This window comes from Asterias rubens, chromosome 15, assembly GCF_902459465.1.
Source record: "Asterias rubens chromosome 15, eAstRub1.3, whole genome shotgun sequence".
NCBI classification, from domain to species: domain Eukaryota; kingdom Metazoa; phylum Echinodermata; class Asteroidea; order Forcipulatida; family Asteriidae; genus Asterias; species Asterias rubens.
This window is the reverse complement of record NC_047076.1, coordinates 7595476-7621432: the sequence shown is the minus strand read 5'-3', so window position 1 is coordinate 7621432 and position 25957 is coordinate 7595476. Positions and strand designations below refer to the sequence as shown.

General features: G+C 39.6%; 1 protein-coding gene across 1 annotated transcript in view; it reads left to right on the top strand.

Moving 5' to 3' along the window:
- The first annotated feature begins 17280 nt into the window (after positions 1-17280).
- LOC117300102 (RNA-binding motif, single-stranded-interacting protein 1-like) overlaps positions 17281-25957 on the top strand; it is a 29766-nt gene continuing 21089 nt past the window's right edge. The window contains exons 1-2 of the mRNA XM_033783795.1: positions 17281-17333; positions 19500-19591. Of these exons, the coding sequence (XP_033639686.1) occupies positions 17306-17333; positions 19500-19591 (120 nt within the window). The 5' untranslated portion in view covers positions 17281-17305. The remainder of the gene's footprint in view (positions 17334-19499; positions 19592-25957) is intronic.

Sequence of the window (25957 nt, the reverse complement as noted above, 5' to 3'; positions counted from 1 at the left end):
ACATTTTCTGACAGGGAAAGCAGTGTGTATTTCCAGACTATTGGAAGTTTTTGCAAAATTTTGCGAAACACTACATAATTTTAAATAAACTTTTGCACACTTTTTGCTGACCCCTTTTGTGGCATTTTCTGTTTAGCTGGTTTCTCATCATGATGTAATACTTACTGATACAACTGAGTTTGACCATGGTTTGACACATCCGTTTAACACTCCTGTTACATAGCGTCCTTGGGTTCACCACCAAACCATTCATTCCAGCTTTTTAGTGGCTTACCCACAAAAATAAAAACCTGATTGATACAGCTGGCCGCAGGAATGTGGAATAATCAAAAGAGAAAATCCTCCAATCTGTTGGTAAATTGTGATGGAGACACATGCAGGATGGTACAAAGGTAGAATTCCTGCTGGATCCGACCAACCTTCAGGAGTAAAGTCATTGTTTCCCTGCTGATGGCAGGCTTAGCTTAAATTAAGCAAGCTTAGAGTTGGAAGTTTGCTGGACTGGACAAAGTGGTTCAGCCTTGGAGGAGAGGTTTGGGGTGTTGATGGTGAGGGGAGAGGGGAGGGGGGCTTTTTGATGGACGAGTCAAGAGAAGTCATTTTTGATAAACTGATGTGGTCAGAAGTAATTGCTGGTTGTGGCATGTAGGTATTGCCTCACTTGGAGGAGTGCCTAGTGTCTACTAAAAGACACTGGAAACTATTGGTAATTGTCAAAGACCAGTCTTCTCACTTAGTGTACCTCAACATATGCATAAAATAACAAACCTGTGAAAATTTGAGCTCAGTTGGTCGTCGAAGTTGCAAGAAAACTTTGAAAGAAAAAGCACCCTTGTCACACGAAAAGTGTGCTTTCAGTTGTCAGTTTCAGCTTTCAAAATCAAATTTGTGGAAAATTACTTCTTTCTCAAAAACTAAGTCACTTCAGAGGGAGCCGTTTCTCACAATGTTTTATACAATTAACCTCTCCCCATTACTCGTTACCAAGTAAGACTTTGTGCTAATAATTATTTGGAGTAATTACCAATAGTGTCCACTGCCTTTAACTTGTTGAATGACCAGTCAGCTTATCATTTCACTAGTTCGCCAGCTTTTTCACTGGTCTATATTTAAAGGTTTTCTTTCAACATTGTCATTAGCATGAGCATGTAATTTGAACAACACACTTGTGATATGAAGTGGTTTACTTGTGTAGCAGTGTGACTTCAGGCGTACAGTAACCACCTGGAGAGAATTCTGACTGGTTCTCATGTTTTAGAAATGTTAATTTGCAGTATCCAAAACAGAACTTTGTGTTGGACTGGGCGAAATCAAGCCACCAGTGATTAAGAATTAAATATTTCATATCGGAATTTAAAAAAGACATGAATTTTTATTTTAAAATAGTTAAAAAATAGTCTTTATGATAGTTTTATAACCTCAAAATCAGGATTTCCGTCTACATTAATTTTGATGTATAAAGTATCCTTGTCGCTACTATTAGACAGCTGCGTTTATCAAGCCATTCTTGCATGTCAGCTCAGATAGTGATAATGCTTTTGATGTGAATACCGAATCACCCATCCTTACCGTAGTTAGCGTCAAAAGCCAACTAATGATAATATTCTTGACGACACTTCTGAAGGCTAACCACATTGATATCAAAGCCTAGTGCCAGCATTTGTCTGGGGGAAGTTATCACTACCCGTAGAATAGAAGAGTGGGTGACAGTTTGTTGAAAAGGGATTTTGGGATGGGTCGATTTGGCAGTTTGTGGTATGCAAGCTTAGAAAATCAGCAACAAAAAAACCTGTTTAGTACGTAGGGTTTTGTACACTCTCTGCTCAGCGGTGATTTGTTTGAATTAGTTGTTCGAAGATTACAGTCCATACGGATGTAGGCTTGGGTATCTTCAAGAGTAGAAAGCACTTCCTCCCCAATTTTATGTAGCAAGTGTCACGACCGGGATCCGAACCCACACCCTGCTGATCAAACACCAGTGCTTGAATTCGGTGCTCTTAACCGCTCGGCCATGACACTTGGTTTGAGTTGTTTTATTAACTCTACACAAAGATCTTTGCCCTTTTTATTGTTTAGACACGCATCACATGTCATTCTTGATATTGCCATATGTAATGGAGCGATGCTCAGAAATTTAATATAGGGGTCCAGTGGATAATTATAGAACACTCGCTTCGGATGCTTTGCTATTTTCAAGTAATCATTTCCTGACTGTTTGTCCTGACTAGGGACACTCTGTAATGGTGGACAAGATTGTGGTCTACATTGAGTTGTCCACATTGTAGAGAAGGTGTTTTTTTTCCCCGAAGAAATTTCAGAGTGGTGGTTGGACGATTTTCAGTGACGATATTGTGTTCATTGTAATTCCAGGTAACTATTGAAGCATTCCCATAGAAGTTTCCCCCTATAATGTTTCCCAATTTTACAAGGGTTATTTTTCTATCTTGAGGTTTTGAGGTTTTGGAGTGATCCTAGTTTCAGGCCGTTTTGTCAGCAATGACTCTCACCTACACTACAAATACTCTCTAAATGCAAAAGAGTGAAAAGGCACTCTTTGAAGAGCCATAGGAGGGACAACTCTTTTTCGAGTGGTCTTCCACTCTTTTAGATTGAAGCTTACATCTTTTTGAGTGATTTTTCATTCTGCCCTGGAGTGAAACCCCCCTCTAAAAGAGTGAAATAACCGCCACTCTTTTGAAAGAGCCATATGAGGTACAACTCAAAATGTAAAGAGTGGTGTTTTTCACTCTTTTACATTTAGAGGGTACATTCTACCTTCTTCATAATACAAGCCTTGGTTGTGTACCCCATGTTTTCCACCATTACCTCTCAAGTATTCTTTCCCCAAGAGGGAAGGGCCATGTTAAATGGAGTAGGTTCCCCACCAGAGTTCAAACCTCGTCTGTCATGTTTTAAGTTGAAGGATCCTTCAGATCTAAAAGTTCACAAAAGGTGCACAAACTCAGCAGCACTTTTCAGTTCACTGGTGTAAGAGGTCACATTTCCCTGTAGCTCAAAGTGGGACAAGGACAACACTATTATTCCCCTGGTATTCACAAAATATTTAACCTCTTGCCTATTGTGTCATATTTTCTGGGGGGGGGGGGGGCTGAAACTACCGACCATTCTCTATCTTCAACAGAGGGTGACGTTTGGTTTGAGCTGAAATCTAAAGTCGTGCTGGAGTTGGAGTCAGATTTGGTAACCTGTGTTGTTCAGCTCGAGGGATGTGGTATTCTAATGATTGAATGGGGGGCGGGGAACACTGGGGAGAAGTTCCAGCAGGGAAGAGTTGGAATGTGGAGTGTTTAATTTTTAGTGGGCGAGAGTTTTTGGGTGGCCATTTCAACTCTGGATTTGATTTTGTGAAGCTGAATTTATTGGGTTGGTTATATTTTCTTGTATGAGGGCCAAGCCACTAAAGGTGTCATCTTTATTTTAATGGGAGTGAATGCACAAATAAAGGAATCTACAGTGCTCTCTGAAGAACATAGAGGAAAAGGGAACTTTTGCGGGCCCCACTTTGAAAGGATCTTGTGTGAGGGCCACATAAAAGTGTCATCATCATGGGAGTAAATGAAGAAATGGATGAACTATTGTTGATAATTGTCGTAAATATTTACAGGTGCTCCTTAATGCTCAAAATAAACAGAACTGATTAGTGTTCCTACACAGGTCAGGGTGGCATTGGAAGATGTCTCCAGTGAACGTATTCCTAGCCCGTCTCTATAATTGGTGTCATTATGTAAGTCAATGGCAGTGGGTCTCCATCCAGCCCACTAATTCCGCAATCAGGTCCATTCTGTTCATTGACCCCCATTAACTCCCTTCAAAGGAAGACCCTTATCCAGATTCTTAAACCATCTACCGCTAGGTCTCTCCATAGAAGACCACTACAATGAGGATCCCGTTTTCTCTCTTTGGAGAGCTCCAGTATTTCTAATTGACTTATGCCCCAAAATATAGGGTGGGGGAGTCCTTTGTCTGGCTCAATTATTGTGATAAATAGTGGGTGTGTAATTGGCATAACAAATCATTATGTGCAGTTGGGTACTAGTTATTGGTCTGCTTGACAGCATGGAGCCCTAGAGGGTGTATGTTTGCTACAAGGTCTGTGGTCCTGGAGACAATTTGCTCCTTTGTGGACAATTGTCCCTAATTATTAGATCACTAGATGCAGTGGAGGGAGGGGATCAAGGAGAAATTGAAGAAGGTACATGTCCTCTGAACAAATGAGATGCAGTGTTGTTTTTGTTGTTGTTACCAAAATACAAAAAGGTTTTTAAAGGCAGGATACACTGTTTGGTCAAAGACCATAGTATCTAAACTTGCTGTGCCACAACAAAAGCATAAAATAACAAACCTGTGATTGTGAAAAGTTGGGCTTAATTGTTCGTCAAAGTTGCAAGAAAATGATGAAAGAACTAAAATGCCATTGTTGCATAGAATTGTATGCTTTCATATGCCATTCTCAGATTCATATTTTGGGGGTGAAAAGTTACCCATTCTCTAAAACTACATTCCTTCAGAGGGAGCCGTTTCTAAACAATGTTTTGTAATATCAACAGCTCTGCAGTGCCCCTTACAAAGTAAGATTTTAAGGACATCAATTTTTGGAGTAATTTCCCCCATCGATCACACCTACACATGTGTTTCCCCTGTAGTCAAAGTCCAATTTGTACCAGAATGTGAAAGTGTCATAAATTTGACATCACACATTCTTGGCAAAAGACTTCAGTTGAAGAGAGGGTCCTTTCTGAAGGATTGAAGTGTGCTCAACTTGCCCAACTCAATTTGAAAACTCACTTTGCAATTTTCTCAGCTTTACATGTATGTTAGCAGATGTGGATAATTCAACTGAATTTGTTTTGGTAGTTGGTCATATTTTAAACATATTGACCCCTTGCATGCACGTCACACGCGGCAACTGTGCCACGCTCACCATTTTGGTTGGCATTAAGGTAAACATGTAAATGCCGCGTCGCGATGCGGCGTGGGCGCGTCGCCTAAAATGCGCACTCCAGTCACTGAATAACACACAGTGATATTGCCCGCCGATATGGCGGTTCCAAGATTATTCTGATGATGACTCAGGTGAATTGGGTCAGTAGGCCTGAAATCTGCTAAGACTTGAGTCAAGTGTAATAAATAAAAAATTACTGAGTAAACAGTGCTAACACATATAAGGTTAAAGCCAAAATTAAACATTCTCATAAATCAATTTACAATTTACAAATTGTAGGGACATCATTTACAGTTTCATATGTGTTTTTCCCATGAAAAAGAGAAAAACGAATTGTTAACACACTATGAACACCCAAATAAAACTTGATGGGTCTCTTACTAACACCACGGTAACCCATGGTTCCTCATTCAGAGGTTCTGTCCCACTGCTCACATCAAGTGAGTGGGCATAGACCTCATAATTGGGGAGGGTCAGATTGCTAAAGAGAAAGTGAAATACTGGAATTTGCTTCTCTTGGAAAAAAAACCCCTGGTAAAACAACTTCTTTGGCAAGTTGAGAGGTTCCATCACACTAGCTCTCATGAGTGAACAGGCCAACGACCACAAGGAACCGACAGATTGGTCAAAGCAAAAGGTAGAAGACCCTCCTGCTTCGTCCATGGGTTTTATTTTGCAGTACATCTCCAAAATGGATGTAGTTGTGAAATCTCTGTTAAAAGTTTACACTTTATGGTGTGTTCAGCTGAGTGGTTACGGGCACTGGAGTAAAACTCTGGTGTTTTTGATCAGCAAAGAAAATGAAAGTATTGGAGTTTTTCTTGGACAAAATACCCCCACCAGTAGAGCCACTGAGAGGTTCCATCTCACTAGCTCTCAGGAGCGAGCAGGCCAACAACCACAAGGAACCGACAGATTGGTCAAAGCAAAAGTGAAAGTGCACTAACAGCAGAACCCTAGGGGTTGCAATGCATGGATGAGATAGATCATTCTGGTGATTCATCAGACTTTGAAAGTTAGAAACAATCAGGGAGATTTGGGGCTTGTAGGGTAAACAACATTCCTTGCATTTATACTGCATTAGTTTGTTTGTCTGGGTGGATTTGTACTGGTTCAGTGGACTTTTACTTATAATAGCAAGACTTTTCCTCAATTGTGTTCCTAGAAAGTCATAATAACTATCTGCAATGGATAGTGCTGAAAAAATTATTGAAAAGAAAATTTAACTCTCTACTAAAGAGCTCTGGACTTTTGTAGTCATTCATATATATTTTTTATTAAGCCCTTCACTGTATGGTTCAATGGAGACTTTAAATGACAAGCTCAATGGGTGACTATTAAAGCACTAAAGTGGTCGGCAAGGCTTTTAAATATTTTGTTGGCAGGGATTTTTAACATTTTGACAAGTAATTTCTCAGATGATTTTTGTTTTCTTATTGTTGGTTTCGTTTCAAATTGCCATTTGAAGAAAACAACTTGTGCACAAGACTCTTTTTGTTTCACAAAGCTGTCTGGCTGAGCGTACTAAACATTCCAAGTAACAAAAGACAGGCTATATTTTTCAGGAATATTTGGTATTTTTAGTTTGTGTTTTTTTTATCAGTTCTGGTGGGGGCGATTGTACTGTGCGAGGTTTTCTTGGCCCTGATAACCATAAGCAAAGAATCTGCCCTTACTGAAGCAGGGAATTCCATGCTTATTTATATCAAGCGTTTTTAACGGGTTCGCCGGGAATTTTGGCTTGTGCGCATGATCATGTGCTCTCCATGTTACTATTCATTCTTTGCTTTACACAGCTAGCACAGAAATTTGGTGCTTGCACAGTAAGGGCAAAGTTTGGTGGGAAGCAGAGCCATATGCATACAGGCCGTGATCTGATGAAGCTACAATGAGTAAAGCCCGGTCCATTCTTCCTGTGATTTTGACGTCACAACTAGTGAGTTGAACAGAGCTGAACTGTTGCGAAATTCGTTGCGAATTTTGTGACGTCAACATTCGCATTCACATTCACAGGAAGTATGAACCGGGCTTATAAAGCATACAATGTACATGTATGTATCATGGCTCTTTGGTTCAGTCATAGATGTTTGTAGAAGATCTACAGATCAGGCCAAAGGTACGCAAGTTGCATTCAAATGACCAATCTTTCAACACACAAGCCTATGTAAATAACCACACAGCTTAAAAACCAAACTAACCCCAGAGGCAAGGTAGAAGACCCTCCTGCTTCGTCCAGGGGTTTAGTTTTACGGTATTAAAGAAAGAGAGTATATGGTTTGAATTCTTCTCCAAAATAGATGTAGTTGGGAAATCTCTGCTAAAAGTTCACATTTTGATGGCGTGTTGGCCAAGTGGTTGAGAGCACTGGAGCCCAACTCTGGTGTTTCTGATCAGCAGGTTTGAGACCTGGTTGTTGCACTTGTGTCCTTGAGCAAGACAGTTTTACCAACATTGTTTTGTCCTTTGGATAGGACATTAGGCCAGTTAACTTGTAGTGCATGTAGAAGAATTCAAAATACTTTATAAGAGAATTGAAGGGTGTTTCTGGTTCACAATAGCAATCACCCTTGTTTAAAGGTTTCCTCACTTGTGAGGAACTCTTGGTTTCATTATCATAAGACTGTGACAATTATTATAGTGTCACAAAATATGCAGTTTGATAATAAACACATGAACAAATTACAAAGGTTACAAAAACTACAAGATTTTGAGGCCCCTTTACTTCTATTCGAGGTAACGAACTACTCTCGTTTTCACCCAAAATGGAAGAATTTGAAATGTAGTTCCTAGAAAGAAATGACATGGGTAAATAATAGAAACAAAGAAGTTGGAGTGGTTTCTGTCATTTGAATAGCTGGGATGTACAACCCATAAATGTGTAATTTCTTGTTTTCCTCAGTCTCAGCCCACACACAGATTCTGTAGTTGCCCTGAGCTTATAGGGAATTTTCTCTTGCTAATACAAGCTTGGTTCTTCCCAGATCCCTTTCCCTCGCTAATACGCATTCCAGTGTCAATGCATGGCATCTCCTTGACTGAAAACAGGGATTAAGATTTGTGTTGGTTTACTATGCCCAATATGTGGTAGTGGGATGTGGATCCAGGGTCAGTCACAAAGTACTTTTTGTCCAGTAACAAGAGGCTGTGAGCTTAAAATTTGCTCCTGCCAATAGAAAAGAAATATGACGTTTCTGTTACATTTTTGGTGCTAGAATTACCTCATAGACATGCTTTCTTATTTCTGTGCAGATTTTAAACTTTTGTTATTGACTTGAAAACACAATTACTTCTTCGTTGTGCTTAGCATGTTTTGTGCTCTAACTTGCAGCTCTACGAAAGTGGGCCCTGATGTTTGTTGACAAATAATATAAACCTTAAGTTTTTTGGATTGAAAAAAGAAAAAAGAAAAAAATCAAATGGGTTGTGTACGCTAAAGTGTGTTCTTTACTACTCTGTCAACTTAGGTATGTTTTAGGAACCATTTCTTCGCACACATTGAGCGCTAATATAAACAATATTTCCTCAACACTTTTTGTTGAACTCTTCCTGTACTGCGGTTTTCCTTTTTACGCTAATGTGGTCACTTAATACCACTAACTAAACAATTTCCACCTCTGATATTTCCCCTCTTTTCTTTAGCGAAGATTTATAAAGCACAATAGATCCTTTCCATTGAATAGAGTGGTAGAACCTCTTTTAACTCGTGTGCAATTGTTCCGCCTGTACATAGAAGACTCTGTGTGCATTGCCTCCTCCCCCCCCCCCCCCCCCCCCCCCCCCAAAAAAAGGGGGCTTTTGTCCAATGGTAATTCCCCTCCATTGATGAGATTAACATTCCAGCGTTCCGGAAAGAAAACATTGTGAATGTAGAGAGGGTTACACGGATTTCCTCGTACCCGTCCTGCCATGATAGGACTTGCTTACGTGACTTTTGGCTTGTAATTTAAATTGTTTCTGAACGGTTGTCATTTTTGTGATGGGATGTTTTAAACAAAATTCAAGCCAGTTTATGTGGCCCCTGCTTGCAACACCTCATAACTTTGGGATAGAGTGCAAAGGGATATAGACAGAGGGCATGCCTTATGCTTCATGGAGGCAACAGAGCTCATTTGCTTTTGGGGAGTTAACTTTTGAATAATGTCTTGGACAATGACTCAATTAGTTACAGGTGAACACTCAAATTTGATTTCCTTAATAAGGCTCTGGTCTTATGGAAATCAGCTTTAAAGTGGCCCCTAACATCGCAGCCGTAACAGGAGCGAGGGTTTGGCAGATTCTAGATTGTAGCTACTTTGTGAACCTGTCAAAATGGTGCTATCTTGGAACAGTTGAACCGGTCACACCTTTCTGACATAGGCCATACCCCAATTGAAGGCTTCGGCAGTGGGTTTGGCAAAATCGCTGAAAAAGCCACTTTAAAAAAGAACTACTGCCTAGCGGCTATAGCTGAACTCGCTTGATTCGGACAACACGATTAGATTGTAGTGCTTGACAAACGCTGTTGATCTGCAGGATGATAGAATCTGGCAAGGTGATCCAACTGATGACACAGTCCAGTGGTTCCACTGGTTCTTAATATAGAATGACTAATATTGGAAGGCTCATTGGACCAAATCCACAGGTCTTTATAATCCAAGTCCTTTTTAAAGGGCTGACTACCTGCCCGCTGTTTATCAGAACCCATCGGCACGTTTCCAGGTCAAGCCGTAGGCCTATGTACAATCAGGCCTGTATGCTTCGCTTTTGAAAGGGCAAGGGTGCCAAAGCATCTTCTCCTGTGGTAAAGGGCACCCTATGAGGAAATATTGTACATTTCTCTGGAGCATTACAAGGAAACCAAGGCAAAGACCAGGGCCCAATTTTATAGAGCTGCTTAGCACAAAAATTTGCTTAGCGTAGAATTTCATCATTGATAAAAATAGGACTACCAACCAGATTTCCATTTGTTGCATATTGCTTGTTACATATATTCAGCTGTTGTTTGCTGATCCTGAAAATCACGTGGAAATTTAGTTGGTAATACCTGTTTTTATGAAGGCAACAATTTCATGCTAAGCAAATTTTGGTGCTTAGCAGCTCTATGAAATTGGTCCCAGGGGGCATCGAGGCAATCGCCTTCATTGCTTGCATGAAGTATCAAGCCTGTATTTTGTAGATATGGTCCAAGCTCATTCGTTGTCTAGAGGCTGCTCTATGGACTGACTTAGTATGAAAAGGCAATCTAGGTGCCTTTGCTAGAACTCGGCTTGGGCTCCAGCTTCCGGCTTTGGCTCCAGCCTTGGCTCTGGCTTTGGCTTCGTTCAAACTTTTGGAGCAGTGTGCATTTTGCATGGTGCGTAGCCTGAAGTCGGAGACAGAGCCTAAGGCGAGGTTTTTTGAAGAAGCCCCTGGAAGTAAGAGGCTCTGTATTTGGTGACCACTGAGTAGTCTTTATGAGGATTAAACAGTACCAGAACCGGGACCAATCTCGTTGATCTGTTTGGGCTGGAAATTAGCAGGGCACCTGTCAAAATCAATACAGTACATGGTTTTTTGGCTGGGAACCTGTTTCTGCTGAGATCTTATTTTTCTTCTTTTAGTGCTGGGGAATTTGCTGTGCTAAACAGCTCTAGCAAACTGGGCCCTGGGCTGATTTTCACAAAGAGCCGAGATTGATTTTTTCTCAATCACTCTTAACAGCTAAGCAAACTGTGATGTCGCATCTCAAAACATTGATGGTGATATTGACAACCCATTGCTTAAGATAAATCGTTGTACGTTGCAAACGAGGGTGTTTTTTCTTTCATTATTATCTTGCAAATTTGATCACTTTTTGAGCCTAAATGTTCACAGGTTTGTTATTTTATGCATAAAATGTTGGGATACACCAAGTGAGAACACTGGTCTTTGACAATTACCAAGCGTGTCCAGTGCCTATAAAACCCATTTAGAAATGACAAAAGAGCATCACTTCCGCAAAGAATCCGCTCATGAAAGGAGGCATATTTGCAGGTAGCTCACTGCGGCTTAGCCCAGAAACCCCCTCAAACTGTGGGTGTCAGCATAAGGGCTTTGGGTTGTATAACAGGGGATAATGAGCAGCTTAGGCACCAGGGTGAGAAGTTATTTATCAAACACCAGGGGACCCCAAGTCAGGAATAATTTATAAGGGTGTGTGCATGTAGGTTAGCCCATTTGTCCCAACTGGGTTTATAGTGGAACGGAAAGTGCACTGGTGGGACACGTTTTTAAAAAGCGTAAAAAGCCGCAGCGCATTCCTCTGGTGTCCAGTTACGGTATAATTATCACTTTGATAAACTGATGTAATTTGATGATGTCTTGAACTTTTGAAGAGGTTTGTAGTATGACCAAAAACATAGAGCAAGGGTAGTGTTTCTTTTCCATACAAAGTGTGCTGTGCCAAATTGAGGCAAGGGGGAGAGCAGTCTGGTGCCTTTTTCTTGTACTTGTGAAAGTATATGAGTATTTTAATTGTGTACACTGACTAAATGGGCACTGGGTGAAGAGAACATACTTTCAAGGACATAGACTTTTTTGTATTAAACTAATATATGGAAACTTCTTATTTGATCACCATCACCCACAGTTAATCTTGGTTGTGCTATTTTTGGAGTCTGTGTATTCCTTGCTCTATGGTGAATTACAGTTCTCTGTGCGTCATTATATGTGACAGGCGTATAGTTTATGAGGCACATTATTGTTTTAACCATGGTTAAACCATTTATAGCTCCATGGTTTAAACCATTGAGGTAGTGGTTTTACCATGGTTTAACCATGGAGGATTCCTCCATGGTTTAACCATGAGGTAGGGTTGTGATGAACCATGGAGCAAACACAGTGAAGGGTCTACAGGAGCATGTATTGTCACCATACTGCAACTATAAGGCCAGGTAGAATAGAAAACTAGTTTCTTCAAATGTCCCAAATGTGTAGTTTTGAAGGTGCCTGACCTTACTGCTGTGGCAAGTTGTCAGCTGGAAGGGTAAGGTATTTTTGCTATCCTCATAAAAGTCCAATATAAACACCGAGCTGTGGGAAATGGTGATGGTGGCACAGTGAATCCATTCTAGTGGGAGACATAAACAACTTTCTAGGCAACTCCCATACCAGATATTATTTAGAAAAGGCCACCCAAAAGTCGTGGTGGATGATGATTTATAAAACACACTGCATATGATCTTGTTTTTCTTCAAACCAAACACCAATGATACATGGCCCATTTGGGCAAACCTGCCAGCCCACATAGTCCTAAACCCTCTGAAATCCTTTCTTGAGGCCAGAATTATCTTTCATAGTCAAAACATTTGGGACAGCATGCTAATAAATGTGTAGGGAGCACCAATAATAAGTGGAGGTTTCTGATCTTAATCACAGGGTCATCAATTGTACTTTGGTCATGACATCAACAAGAAATTGCCTAATTTTGTTCCAGTGTAGGCACTTAAATATTGTAGGGATGATAATAGTAAGCATCCTTTGAAGTCATTTTATCTGACACGCCCCTGTTGAATATAAATCAATAAAAGTATGAAGAAAAAAATATATATAAAAATGAATGAGTCTCCAAAGATTGCCTGCTGGCGACTTTTGTAACTTTCTCTGATTGCTGTTTGAATGTTGCTCTAACAAGTGGTTACTGTATTTAAAAAATCACTGCAGGAAATGAAGCACAGAACTTTCTCTGTACCACTTGTTAGTTTTACCACAGAGATGGTTTTACTTTCTGAACTTTTTTAGATTTTGAAACCTAACAGAAAGTTTAGAAGGTCTTTAAAAAATACAGGCATTTCAATCTTTGTTCCATTATCCTTGCACTGTGGTTCAATGTTACCCAAGCAACATGGATTTTCTCTTTTGAGAACCTGAGTTTGGGACAAGAGAAAGAAATCAATCAGTGGCACCAGGGCTGGCATGGGGGTCATCCTACAGGGCAGAAAGGGACTTTGGAATCCAAGCTAAAAGAGATGGGGATTAGCAGGAGATTTAGGGACAATGATTGTGCCTTGAGGCACTCCGTACCTGGGAAATTCCTGAGCCAGGGAACAGTTGCAGCTACTGGGTCAGGGTAGGATGTTTTGGGGAGGGGCTGAATCGCTGACAAGTACACTGTGCCTGCTGTGGTATGTTGGTATTTGCACTAAAGTGACTGTGGGTGTGTAAAGAAAAAGTGAAAAGTTTGTGTTGTGGTTTGGTTGGTTTGATCAGAACCGGAAGGAGTGATTCTGTTCTTTATATTGAAGGAAAAATATCTGTGTGGCTAAGTGATTTCTTTCTTTGTATGCTTGAGCTTTTAATACTTGCCCGAGAAATGAAATCAACTTGCACTGCCATTTCTCTCACCTATTGTGGACCCCGGTTCGAATCCCACCATAGATCAAAGCCTACCTGATTAAGTGGATAATGTTGAGGTAGTTTTGTGTGAAATAATAATATTCTGTTGTGTGTCTGCTACACTTCAAAATGCCTGCATGGACCCATAAGAGCTGGGAATACCACAAATTGCATTTTAGAAAAGCATTATACATGGTGTGACATTAACACCACGCCTGTAGGCTATTAAGCTACTGACTCAAATCTGACCAGCTTCCCAGCCAACCAAAGCTCTCACTCCTAACCCTCCCTGATATAATTTCACTTTAATAAAACTCATAAACAAAACTGACACCTCTGAAAGCCTGCATATACCATCACCGGAGGGGCCAAGGAAAAAGAAGAAAAAAAAAAAACAGTGTGAAAGGATTTGCATGAGGATTCTAAACACCTTACCCGACTCGGACAGACATAAATGACACGCAAATAGCTCACAGTGAATATCAGGCTTCCGCAATGACTTGTGAAATACCTGAGCAGTATTGGATGAAAATTACGGGGATTGATGCTGCAGCATTAACACAGTTAGTCAAGTTTCTTTTTTTTTATAGAAGTGTGAAACAATTCTAAGTTTGTGTGAATGGTTCATTTCTGTGGTGTTTAGGTTCAGTGGTAACTTGTCATTGTCAGTCGTGTATTCAGGTCTCGGGGTATGTGAGTACTTCATTTTGCGGATAGTAAGTTTGCAAACTCTTCTCTGAGAATACAATCGGTTTAGCGTTGTGAAGAAGTACAAAAGCGAATCAAATTTCCAATGCGTTAAATTAGGGGAAAACATCGAGTCAAAATCGGTAAATTCCTTTTTTACATTGTACTTCCAAAGCATTTGCGAGGGATCTCTCTGTTATGTCCATTAGGTTTCTGCTGCGATGTATGATTTATGATAAATGAACACCGAAGTCTTTGCACTCTTGATATTAAATTGATGTTTGGCCGTGTGAATTCATCAAACTAGGGCAATTGGCAAGGATATATTTAAAATTATTATACAAGACCTGTTTTTTTTATGTAGAATTTGTAGGACTGGTTGGTGAGAGTATGGATGTGGAATTAATTGTAGATGGCCCAGTTTCATGACGGTGCTTACAGCCGATTTCTGCACCCTACAAAGCATGTGATTGTGTTGGTTATAAGCGCAGGACTCCGCGATAAGCTCAGCGTCATGAAATCAAACCTGATGGTCTGCATCAGGATTCAAGCTGAAATGCGGGAAAAAAACGGTGTCAATATTTTTCGTGAGTTTTAAAAAGCATCCAGAATACTCCCAAAGAATACTGGAGTCATAAAAATGAATGATAATAGAGGAGGACCAAATTGAAAACATGGTGTTCCAGAAACACGGTGTTCCAGAAACACGGTGTTCCAGAAACACCCACACCCCTATTCCTAACACCATTCTCTACATGAGTCATCTTACACAGCAGTTTTCCTCTAGCACATGCTTTTCCAAAAAACACCATTAGTAAAAACATGGAGGTAGGTAAAAGAGAGGCGCGCCTTCAATTCTCCTCACATGCACATTTCCCTGTCTTTATGCTGCAAAGTCTTCCTTTATCCATGCCACAATGCGTCATGCTGGTTTTCATGGCGTTCTGGCGGTGGGGACGATAAAATCATGTCATCTTACACAGTGGTTTTCCTATCTCACATGCTTTCAAAAAACACCACTAGTAACAGAGAGGCGCGCCTTCAATTCTCCTGACATGCACATTTCCTTGTCTTTACGCTACAAAGTCTTCCTTTAACCAAACCCACAATGCGTCATGCTGGTTTTGATGGCATTCTGGCGGTTGGGACGATGAAATCGTGTCCAGCTTGGTGTGAAAATGTGGTCTTCATATTGAATTCTGCTTCCATGGTCTTGTTTACTGCTGGTTCTATTAAAGCGTCATCATAGATTTGGTTATTGCTATTCCGTACTGCTGATTTTTAGGCAAAATTATTAAGACATATACAGCAAAAGTGACCTGTCTACTTGTTTAGAAAACAGCAAGAGTACAATGAGTGTGACATTTCTGTATTGTAACAGTAATAAATTCACAAAATCATAAATCTTTCATAAATAAAAAGATAGAAATATCACCCTGAAACATGACTGCTGAGTTCCAAAATGCCAATGTAATATGAGTAGCTGAGGAATAAACCACATGTACACTTTGAACAAAAATGGTTACTGGTAACTTCATTGAAACAAGTCTAGCAAGGCACTCATCTTCTTGGCAGATTGGTTAACTTCACCTTTTCAGCAATTAGGCCTACAGAGTTCAAAAACTTTGACTGGTTTCTCCTTCCTATCAGGCAGCTTAACTTTAAAGCTGTAAACTCCATTGACTGTATAAGATTAGAGACTCTTTACAAGAAACCACATTTTTCTCACCGAGACGCAACCATGATTTCATCTTCCACTCTCCCATAATACAATCAAGCCCAGCGTGCGGCTGGTGCGGTTTTCAATCGTGGTGGTAAGACTATCTGACAGTCTTGGACCGGTTCCCAGCAGTGAGTAATTCGCTCCGGTCTTATAGTGGGAACCAGTTTGCCAATATAGTGGGGTCAACAACCTGGTTTCTTAGGTTTCATGCCCCAGGAGTCTTGAGGCTGATTATGCAGCATCCATTGCCATGGTTACTCTGACTAGGTAAATTTGACTAACCTAACATCAAAGCAGTGATTGTGGGTGATATGTTGGTGATGGTGCTCCAATACAGGAGGGTTTATGTACTTGTGTGACGGTTATAATAACACCCACAGAGTTTTCTTACTTTTCCTTTAAATGTACTATTTTCTTTCGCTTGTAAACGTATTACTTACCTTACTTTTTATCCTTCCCCAATTCAGTTTATCTTAAAAACGTTTATTTATGAAAATCAACCTGTTTTACACTTGTGCTCTTGTATGCTTCACGTTCACTTTTCACTCACTTTCAAATAAGATTCACGAGGGACCACACCACATAACGGACTCTGTTCTCTCCTATTTTCCAGAATAAATAATGGTGAACGGCAAAGCTATTCTCCTCAGTATCCCTTCTTATCGACTCTATTAACATCCTGGTCACACTTGTAACCAATATTCATGTACTTTTGTTGTTTACATGTGGAAATGAAACTAACAAACTTGATGGTACACTTGTAGTGGTACTACGATATTTGTTACTGGGAAACAAATTATCACGTAATATGAGAAAGTTTGGTTTCTTTTTCACAAGTTGCAAAAAAGAAAAGAAAAAAAAAGGCAAACATTAAGGTATAACTTGAGGTACCTCTATAGATGGAAGCTTTAGGTTCAAACGAGGTGTGCTTATCTTTCCATACAACCAAAATATTACAAACATTGATTGTTTAACTTGCTCCACTATTCAAACTTGTCCACTACTTTTTATCAACTTTTTGAATATTTTTTGTATGCAAAGCACCGCTAATCATTTTTATGAAAATGGACACAAATCTCTTATGATTGTTGTTAATTAGGTTTGAAACTATGGACACAGGTTCATCCCCATTTATCTTGGCTCACGCAACTGGGTCAAATTAAATGGCTCTGTTTATCACAGACTTCTCCCTTCTGACCCACAATTGTTATGTTTGGAAAACAATTGTTTTTTCTTTTGTCTGTAAAACATGCGTAAAATTTTCGTTATATTATGATCATTCTTTGGAACTCAACGACACAAACACTTTTGCTGCCGAAGTATTCAAGTAATATGAAAAGTTAGTTCAATTTCTTCTTGAAATTGTTTTCAAAAATCAATCTCATAAAGGAAGCTGTAACTATTGTGCCTATTTACCATTCAGTTATTTGGTTTGCCGTAATTACATGTATTCAATTATGATGAACAAATCAGAACCAAAGTCAGAATTTGATTTAAATGGACCATGCATGAATGTTTGTTGATGAATTTAACGATCTTGTTTTTTTCTCCCTTTGTTTATTTTCTGCAGTTATGGAAAAATAATTTCAACCAAGGCAATAATGGATAAACAAACGAACAGATGTAAAGGTGAGTTGTATATTATTTTGTCTCTTTTTATTTAATCATTTTTATTTACTGTTGCAGAAGAGGAAGAGATTGAGAAATGAAACTGCTGGAACACAAATTTTTAATATATATGCTATTTGATCTTGTTGTAGATTTGGATATGAATAGATACTTGTAAAAAGATTTGACCTTCTTGCAAAAGGCAGTGGACACTATTTAATTGGTAATTACTCAAAATAATTATTAGCATAAAACCTTACTTGGTAACGGGTAATGGGAGAGGTTGATAGCATAAAACATTGTGAGAAACGGCTCCCTCTGAAGTGCAAAGTTTTCGAGAAAGAAGTAATTTTCCACGAATTTGATTTTGAGACCTCAGGTTTAGAATTCGAGGTCTTGAAATCAAGCATCTGAACACACACAACTTCGGGTGACAAGGGTGTTTTTTTCCTTTCATAGTTATCTCGCAACTCTGATGACAAATCGAGCTCAGGTTTGTTATTTTATGCATATGTTGAGATACACAAAGTGAGAAGACTGGTCTTTGACAATTACCAGTAGTGTCCAGTGTCTTTAAAACTAGAACACACATTTTATCATAGTTTTTTTGTAGGGATTTATGTTATTTGGTTTCACTTCATCTGACAGAAAATAAATAATATAAGAGCCATTATTTTGACGTTTAATCTATTTTTTATTGACTGACTGTCTGGCGAGGCATCGCCCATTACTAAGCTAGATATCAACTGTGAAGCTTTCTGCATGTATCAAGTGATAAACTTCAAGGGAAACTGACTTGGTAAATTTTAAATAATTTGAGGTTGAACAAAGACAATTTTGGGTTGAGCGTGATTTAAACCAAACGCCCTCCAAGTTAACATGCTGGCGCTCTACAAACTTTGGCTGTCGATATATTTATTGGAAATTAATGTATCCTTCCCCCCAAAAAACAAAACCAAAACCCACAAAACACCCTAAAAACCTGTTCACACTACTCTGTTCCCTAGGCCCAGCCTTTTCACACGATGGTCGCTTTACCCCCCCCCCCCCCCCCCCCCGGTCTGCCCCGGGTAATGAGCATACCCCCAGGGAATAGCTACCTCGCCTGTGGAGTAGGGGTTAAACCCCAGGGTATTCTTGAAACGTGCAACAGAAACCTCGTAAAATAGGAACACAGTGTGAAAGTGCACTGGGGTAGTTGTGGGGTAAAGAAGTCCTGGGGGCCTCACCACCGGGGCTAGCTACCTCGCCTCTAGAGTAGGGGTAAGCTGTAAAACCCCAGGGTATTCTTGAAATGTGCAACCAAAACCTTGTCAAATAGGAACACAGTGTGAAAGTGCACTGGGGTAGCTGTGGGGTAAAGAAGTCCTGGGACCTGACCACCGGGGCGGTATTCTAAGAGGGTAAGAGATAAGTCGTGGAAGTGTCGTGGCCGAGGGGTTCGAATCCTCAGCTGTCACACTTGTGTCCTGAAGCGAGACACTTAACCATTGCTTCGTCCTTAGGATGGGACCTAAAGCCATTGGTCCCACGTGTTGTGTAAAACATGTAAAAGAACCCAGTGCACTTATCGAAAAGAGAAGGGGTTTGCCCCGGTGTTCCTGGTTGTGGCTGCTTCATGCGCCGTAGCACCTGGTAAACCCTTATAAGTGCTACATAATTGGGTCTCAGAATCCATCACTGCTATAACATATCTTTCTGAAAAGTTGTATATACTCAGCGCCTTGAGTACCTTGTGTGGAAGATATGTGCACTATATAAGACTTTGTGAAAAAGGCTAAAGGAAAACAAACAACAACTGATATTTTTGCATAACCGTACAGGGAGGGAACAAAGATATTGAGAGTACACTCTTCTGAACGGGAAAATCCCACAAAAGTTTTGAATTGGAACTTGAACCCGGAAATTAAAACAACAATTGTCGCTGGTCGAGCAGGAACTACATCACAACTCAATCCAGTAAATCGTCTCCGTCCAAAAAGTTGTGTTGCCTTCCATAAAATTCTGACTTTGGGCAGGGATTTTCAACTGTATTAAACCTGAGCTTTGTTTTCTGTTTTTGATGATAAGCACTTGCAATCTGTAATCCTGTTTTTAAAAAAAAGGTACAGTTGTCAGATTTTGAGAGGAGCTTTAGATTGAGTGAGTCGCTGTAGCTTTATTTTTTGTTACCCCCCTGACAACCAGGCTACGGTTTTGTAGATTTTGACTCTGCATCAGCAGCTCAGAAAGCAGTGGTTGCGCTACAAAGTCAAGGAATACTCGCACAAATGGCCAAGGTAAGCAAGCTTCTCACATCTCTGGACCCAATTTCATAGAGCAGCTTAAACACATGAATAAGCTAAGCACAGCAAAATTATGCTAACCAGATCAAGGTTACCAGCCAAAACACCATGTCACATCATTGGTAACTAGTATCTTGCTCTTCATTGCTAAGCAGTGGATTTTTTAAACAGTATTTTCTGCTTCAGCAGCTCTATGCAATTGGGCAAAGGTTTCGTTGAAGTTACATTTTCAAGAAACCTCAAGTGTAAATTTGATCTTGTTATTAAGTAGTGCCCCTTGTTTTGAATGACCTTCATTTGTCTGCAACTAAAACCCCTCTTTAGTGTCTATAGTTTGGTTAAGTTTTGTTTAGTTTACCCATTTGCACAAACGGAAAACCCTAATATGAACGTACATGTAAAGAGGCCCTTGATCAAGTAAACCTCCTGAATTGTAAGGTTCCAGATCGCAATGAAAGAAAAAACTTCAGTAATTTTTACACCTGTCAAAACTCAATCCTATTTAAAGTGAAATTCAGCAAATTGAAATTGTCACTGGAACCTTTTTATTTTTTAATTTGATTATTATTATTCATGTAGACTGTCTAGTGTAAAAGAAGGAAAACCAAAGCATTGCATTTCAACCTCAGCGTTTTGTCGCGCATATTCTTACTATGACATAATTCTTGGTATGACCCTTTTCTATATTTGCCTCTAGTCAAAAACCACAAAGGAGGAAAAAGCACTGCGAGATATTTAAATGGTTTTCTCCCCAAAGGAAGTGGTTTTTATTATTACATTGAGTATTTTGAAATTTAATCTATACACCCTAACACTGAATGAATTGTTCGCAGGACAAGAGCGTGTTCTGTGAAATGCAATAGTTGAGCACATCCACATACTTCACCCTTTGAACCGCTTACCACCAAAAATGTCAACAACGCTCAAAATTGTTGATAAAAAACAGATAATAAAGGCATTCTGACCTTGTGTTGGGAACCAAAGTGTCTGAAATATGTCTAAAATATTTATGGAAAAGTCTATTTGAAGTATGTGTTATGTAAATGATTCTACCATGTTATTTGTGGAGGATATTTTCAACTACTTTATTATCGCTTATTTTTGAAAACACTCTCTCCATTAACAACAAGAGTTTTGTGTGTGTGTTTACTGGAACCTTTGACTTTGGTTATGAGCTATTTTGAGTAAGAGGAATAGCAGAGATTGTTCACAGCGCCTAGCGAGCCAGCTGGGTTTTGAATAATAATAGTAATATTAATAATACTTGTAAAGCGCCTAACGCAAATGTCTCTAAGCGTATTAAGAGTACAATAAAATAAACAATGAGCGAATGATTGCTTACTAAAACAAAAGAGCAGCTTCAAACAAATGACAGAGACTTTTTAACCGAGACTTAAAACAGTGTAATGAACTAGCCTGGTGAATATGCACCGGAAGATTCTAAAGAAATGTAGCAGCATAAGAAAACGATCTTAGACCATAACAAATGGAAGCTGTTTGTTTATGGTTTGCAGAGACCATCTGGCCTTACTCTATGCAGGGACCATAATTCATTTATGGTCTCCTACAACCAAATTAACACAATCTTTAAGATATACTTCCCTCTTCTTGACAGCATACATGTATAACACATCACCATAACATCAATTCCCAAGCCATGCTTTTATACAACCGTAATGAAAAGGTGTCCTCAAGAGCTTTTTTCCACCTTTTTGGACTCCATTCATCCATTTTAAATGGATTTAGCCAAACCAGTTGTTCTGGACAAAACAAATTTGTAGCCGGCAAAACTTGATTACAATGCGACTTGACGGCTTCACTTCAGAACCCGTTAATTGTGTTGGACGATAAAGTGTATCCGGGTACATATTTGACCTTAGCTTTGTTAGAAGGGGATCTACAATAAGTTTCCCTTGGATATATTGCATTTGATTTCCTTAACAGCAATTTGAAGGAATATGTTTTCGAACTTGGCAACTTAGTATTAACATTTTTTAAAGGCAGTGGACACTATTGGTAATTGTCAAAGACTAGCCTTCACAGTTGGTGTATCTCAACATATGCATGAAATAACTAACCTGTGAAAATTTGAGCTCAATCGGTCATCGAACTTGCGAGATAATAATGAAAGAAAAAAAAAAACAGCCTTGTCACACGAAGTTGTGTGCGTTTAGATGGTTGATTTAGAGACCTCACATTCTAAATCTGACTTGTGGAAAATTACTTCTTTCTCGAAAACTATGGCACTTCAGAGGGAGCCGTTTCTCACAATGTTGTATACCATCCCCATTACTCGTCACCAAGAAAAGTTTTATGCTAATAACTATTTTGAGTAATTACCAATAGTGTCCACTGCCCTTAAAGAGATGTTATATTTGCATCTTGGATAAAGAACACGGTTATATTAACCCACGCACCGGTGTGTGTAAAACATAGTGTATTCAGTACTTTTCCCTAGTCCTTAGCAGTTTGTGTGTGAGAGCAATGTGCATGTGACAACGTCCTCTATTGACGATGTATTTCAAATAAAGAGCCTGGGAGTTTCTTGAACCGAGACTACAACAAACATAGACACAGTAAGCCACCCCGCTCTGTAAATTAAACATGTTCGTGTGTCACTCCTTCCCCATTTTAAAAAAACCAGCATGTCCTTGAAACTGCTCATCGATCTCAACCAGTACAAGAAATACATCCAGTTCCCCCTCACAGTTTGCTTTGAAATTTAGATTTTAAGTCCACGTAGTGCCCATAGCCTCTTGATGTTAATCTATTCTGTTTCAGGAAGTGCGTTCAGGGCCTATTTCACGGCTCTGCTTACCGCGGAGTTCTGCGCTTATGATCCCCAGAACAAAGTGCCGTAAGCGCACACTTCCTCGGAGAGCAGAGCCATGAGATCAGACCTAGGCCTCTTCAACTTCACTTGTTTTCCAAATTCTATGAAATATTAGAACTGATGTTGACCCCTCTTCAAGAACGATGACCCTTTTGAACTTGAGGGGAGAGCGGAATATATACAAAAGATAAATCTCTACATTAAACTTAACCTGGCGATTTGACACTTGCTACAAATGTGCAGGAAAAAGAGAAAGTAGTCAGTGTTTTCCATTGTTCAATATAAAATACCTTTCATCCCCCCCCCCCCATCTCTGTCAAAAATATAATGTGATTAAAATATAATATAACAAAAGTTTATAGCTCACAATATAAAAAGGGATTTTATTTTAGATATAAGTCCAGTTTGTGGGAAGGGTGTGTTCTCTGAAAAAGAGTACTGAGTACTGACTTGAAAAATATTGAACTACTTTTTTTGAAACAGTTGTTTGTTTATTAATATTGTTAACACCCTTAGCTTATGAATTAGCTTAAGAAGTATGGTTGCTATATAAATCTCACAAAACTTGACAATTTGCCAATGATTTAGTTTTCATTCAAAGGGACATTAGATAGTTTCTGAGAAAGGGGGGGGGGGGTGGTATTTTGGTTACTGAGTACCTGGTACCTCCAAGGTACAATGTTTAGGGAAATCACAGAGTTGCAATCCCATGAGTCACCGTGGAATGGGTGTCCAATTTGCAGATTTTTGGAATCATGTGAAGAAAGGCAATTGTTATAAGGTCTGTTTTATCTGTGTAGTTATGGGATGAGAAACTGTATTTCAATCTTCTATAAGTCGCTATAGACCCCTTGAATATGTAATGTACCCAAACAGTGTCTTCGCTGAGATCAAAGGAAGGCCTATCATTGGCTGAGAGTTTTGCGGAGCGCGTACACACATGCGAGATTGCATTTATGGTCGCCTATTCAAGGGGTCTATAAATACGCCATAAACAAACTTGTGGAAATTGAACTGAATTGCCCCCCCCCCCCCCTAATAAAAGCAACCACAGAAACCCCTTGTCAGGTCAGGCCTATAAGGCGGAGGGAGTCCTCTGCCCCCCCCCCCCCCCAACTGACCATTCTCCCCATGCACAGCAGAAGCGACCCCCCCCCCCCCCCTAACCGAAATACCTCTAAGGAATTCCTGAGATTCACAGCATTTAATTGGAAGCTGGGGGTACACCATGTCTCTCATTAAACACCACATACTTGCTTATTTTGATTGCGGCAATTAACATAACTAATGGATAACTTGGGTATCCCCCAGATGCTGCTTTAGGGTGATGGATTTATGCATTGGCGCATGGTGTCTAACGTATAGGGTTATGGGCTTTATGAAGGTTTTTAATCTGTCGAGTTTTAGAGTGAAGCTTAGATTTGTTATGTGTTATGCCAAACCATGATTTGGGAATCCTTTACAAACGTAAATGTATACAACAAAACTAACCTGTGGAAATTTCACTTCAAACGGTGGTCACTTTTTTGAGATATTGCTGAAAATTTGAAGCGAATGTGTTCACGCAGGAAAAATATCCCTTTGAGAAATACACAATCTGAGAAGTTACTCAAGGTATTGCTTCTAAGATACAATTTTTGGTGGCATAAAAACTGATATCTTTATACATAACCAGTGATATTCCTTGAAGTGAAGTGTTTCTCAAAATGCTTTATACCCCTATCAAATGCTGCTGTTAACCAAAAGATTTTACCGCCAATTAATTTTAATAGTGATTACCAAGCATACCTTTCCTTTACTCAATACATTTTGTACATTGTCTTAAAAGCGTGTGGAATTTTCCTTTATGTGAAATTGAGAGTGAGTGATACACATGTAAAAGAATGTGGTCATGATGTCACTTTTATGACCACAGGCACAGCTGTGTTCTGCTATCTTGCAACTCACTCATGCTACATGCAAGACTTCATGTCAATTATCTTGTGGAATGTCTAAGTTTGCTTATTTTTTGAGTTGAAGTGTTGGGCAATAATTGGGGACAACCACTGATTTAATCTCTCCAGTCTAGTCTAGTCTGGATGGGGCGGGCAATCAACCTTGATTCCTGTTGATTTAGATTCAGAGTGACTGAGCCACTCAAGCCTAAACAGAGAAAGTGTTGATGTTACAACAGAAATGGACTTTCTGTTTGAGAGGGTGATGGTGTATTGCATTGAGCCATGAAATGGACTGCCTATCATGAGCCACAATTTGTATTTAACAAAATATTGTAGAAAGGTTAGGCCTTTCTTAAAGGCACTGTACGGACACCTTTGGTAATTGTCAAAGACCAGTCTTCTCACTTGGTGTATCTAAACATATGCATAAAATAACAAACCTGTGAAAATTTGAACTAAATTGGTCACCGAAGTTGCGAGAAAATAAACAAAGAAAAAAACACCCTTGTCGCAAAAGTTGTGTGCTTTCAGATGCTTGAATTCAAGACCTCAGCTGAGGTCTCAAATTCAATTCAAATATTTTAGTGAGAAATAACTTCTTTATCAAAAACTATGTAGGGAGCCGGTTCTCACAATGTTTGCTACTATCAACACCTCTCCCCATTACTCGTTACCAAGTAAGTTTTTATGCTAACAATTACTTAAAGTAATTACCAATAGTGTCCAGTGCCTTATTTATAGACCCCTTGCATTCGACGTCAAAGGCCCAAATGGCACCCTCATCGAGGTCAAGACCTACCATTGGCTGACACTTGTGCGGGGCGCGTTGCACGTTTCCTGACCTCTGTGATGCAGCCAGTGCAATGGGTCTATAGCTTGATGATGTGTAAATCCGCTGATGGATCTAGTCACTGGTTCACCTCAGACTAGGACTTGGAAGAAAGGGACTGACGCAAACAGTCAATCACTTTCACAAACAGTTGTAGCCTCTGACATAATGGTTAGTTATTGGTACACCAAGCAGAATGCTCATCTAAAGAAGTGGTAACGCAAACAAAGAAACACCCTGTAAAACAAATACATAATTACATTAAACTATATCTCAGCTTGATATTGTACAAATAGGCCTACTATTATGCACATGAACATAACAGAGCTTGATCGTACTTATTGTACATAGCATAGCAACACATGCACATGTGCAATACATGATTCCAGCTCTCAATTATTAGACATAACCGAACACGAGGCAAACTTCACACAAGAGGGAGCTTTCGTTTTGGACGACAGATGGTTCTGCGATAGTTATGATGACATTTGGCGTCATCTGCGCATTTATCGGTTTTGAAGACGGTCGTCCCTCAATTTCTACGACAGTGCTTGGGATGAATCTGCGTTGTGCTGAAAACGACAACGTTTGGCTGAAAACTACATAGGCTAATGTCGCAGAACCATCCCTTGTCGAAAACGAAAACTCTCTTTTATCAGACCTGCTTCGTCTCACAGACTAAAAACTATTCAGAATAATATTTTAAACTGGATAAGGTAATCTCTTCGTGGTTGTTTTGACAATTTGTAACGCTATTGGTT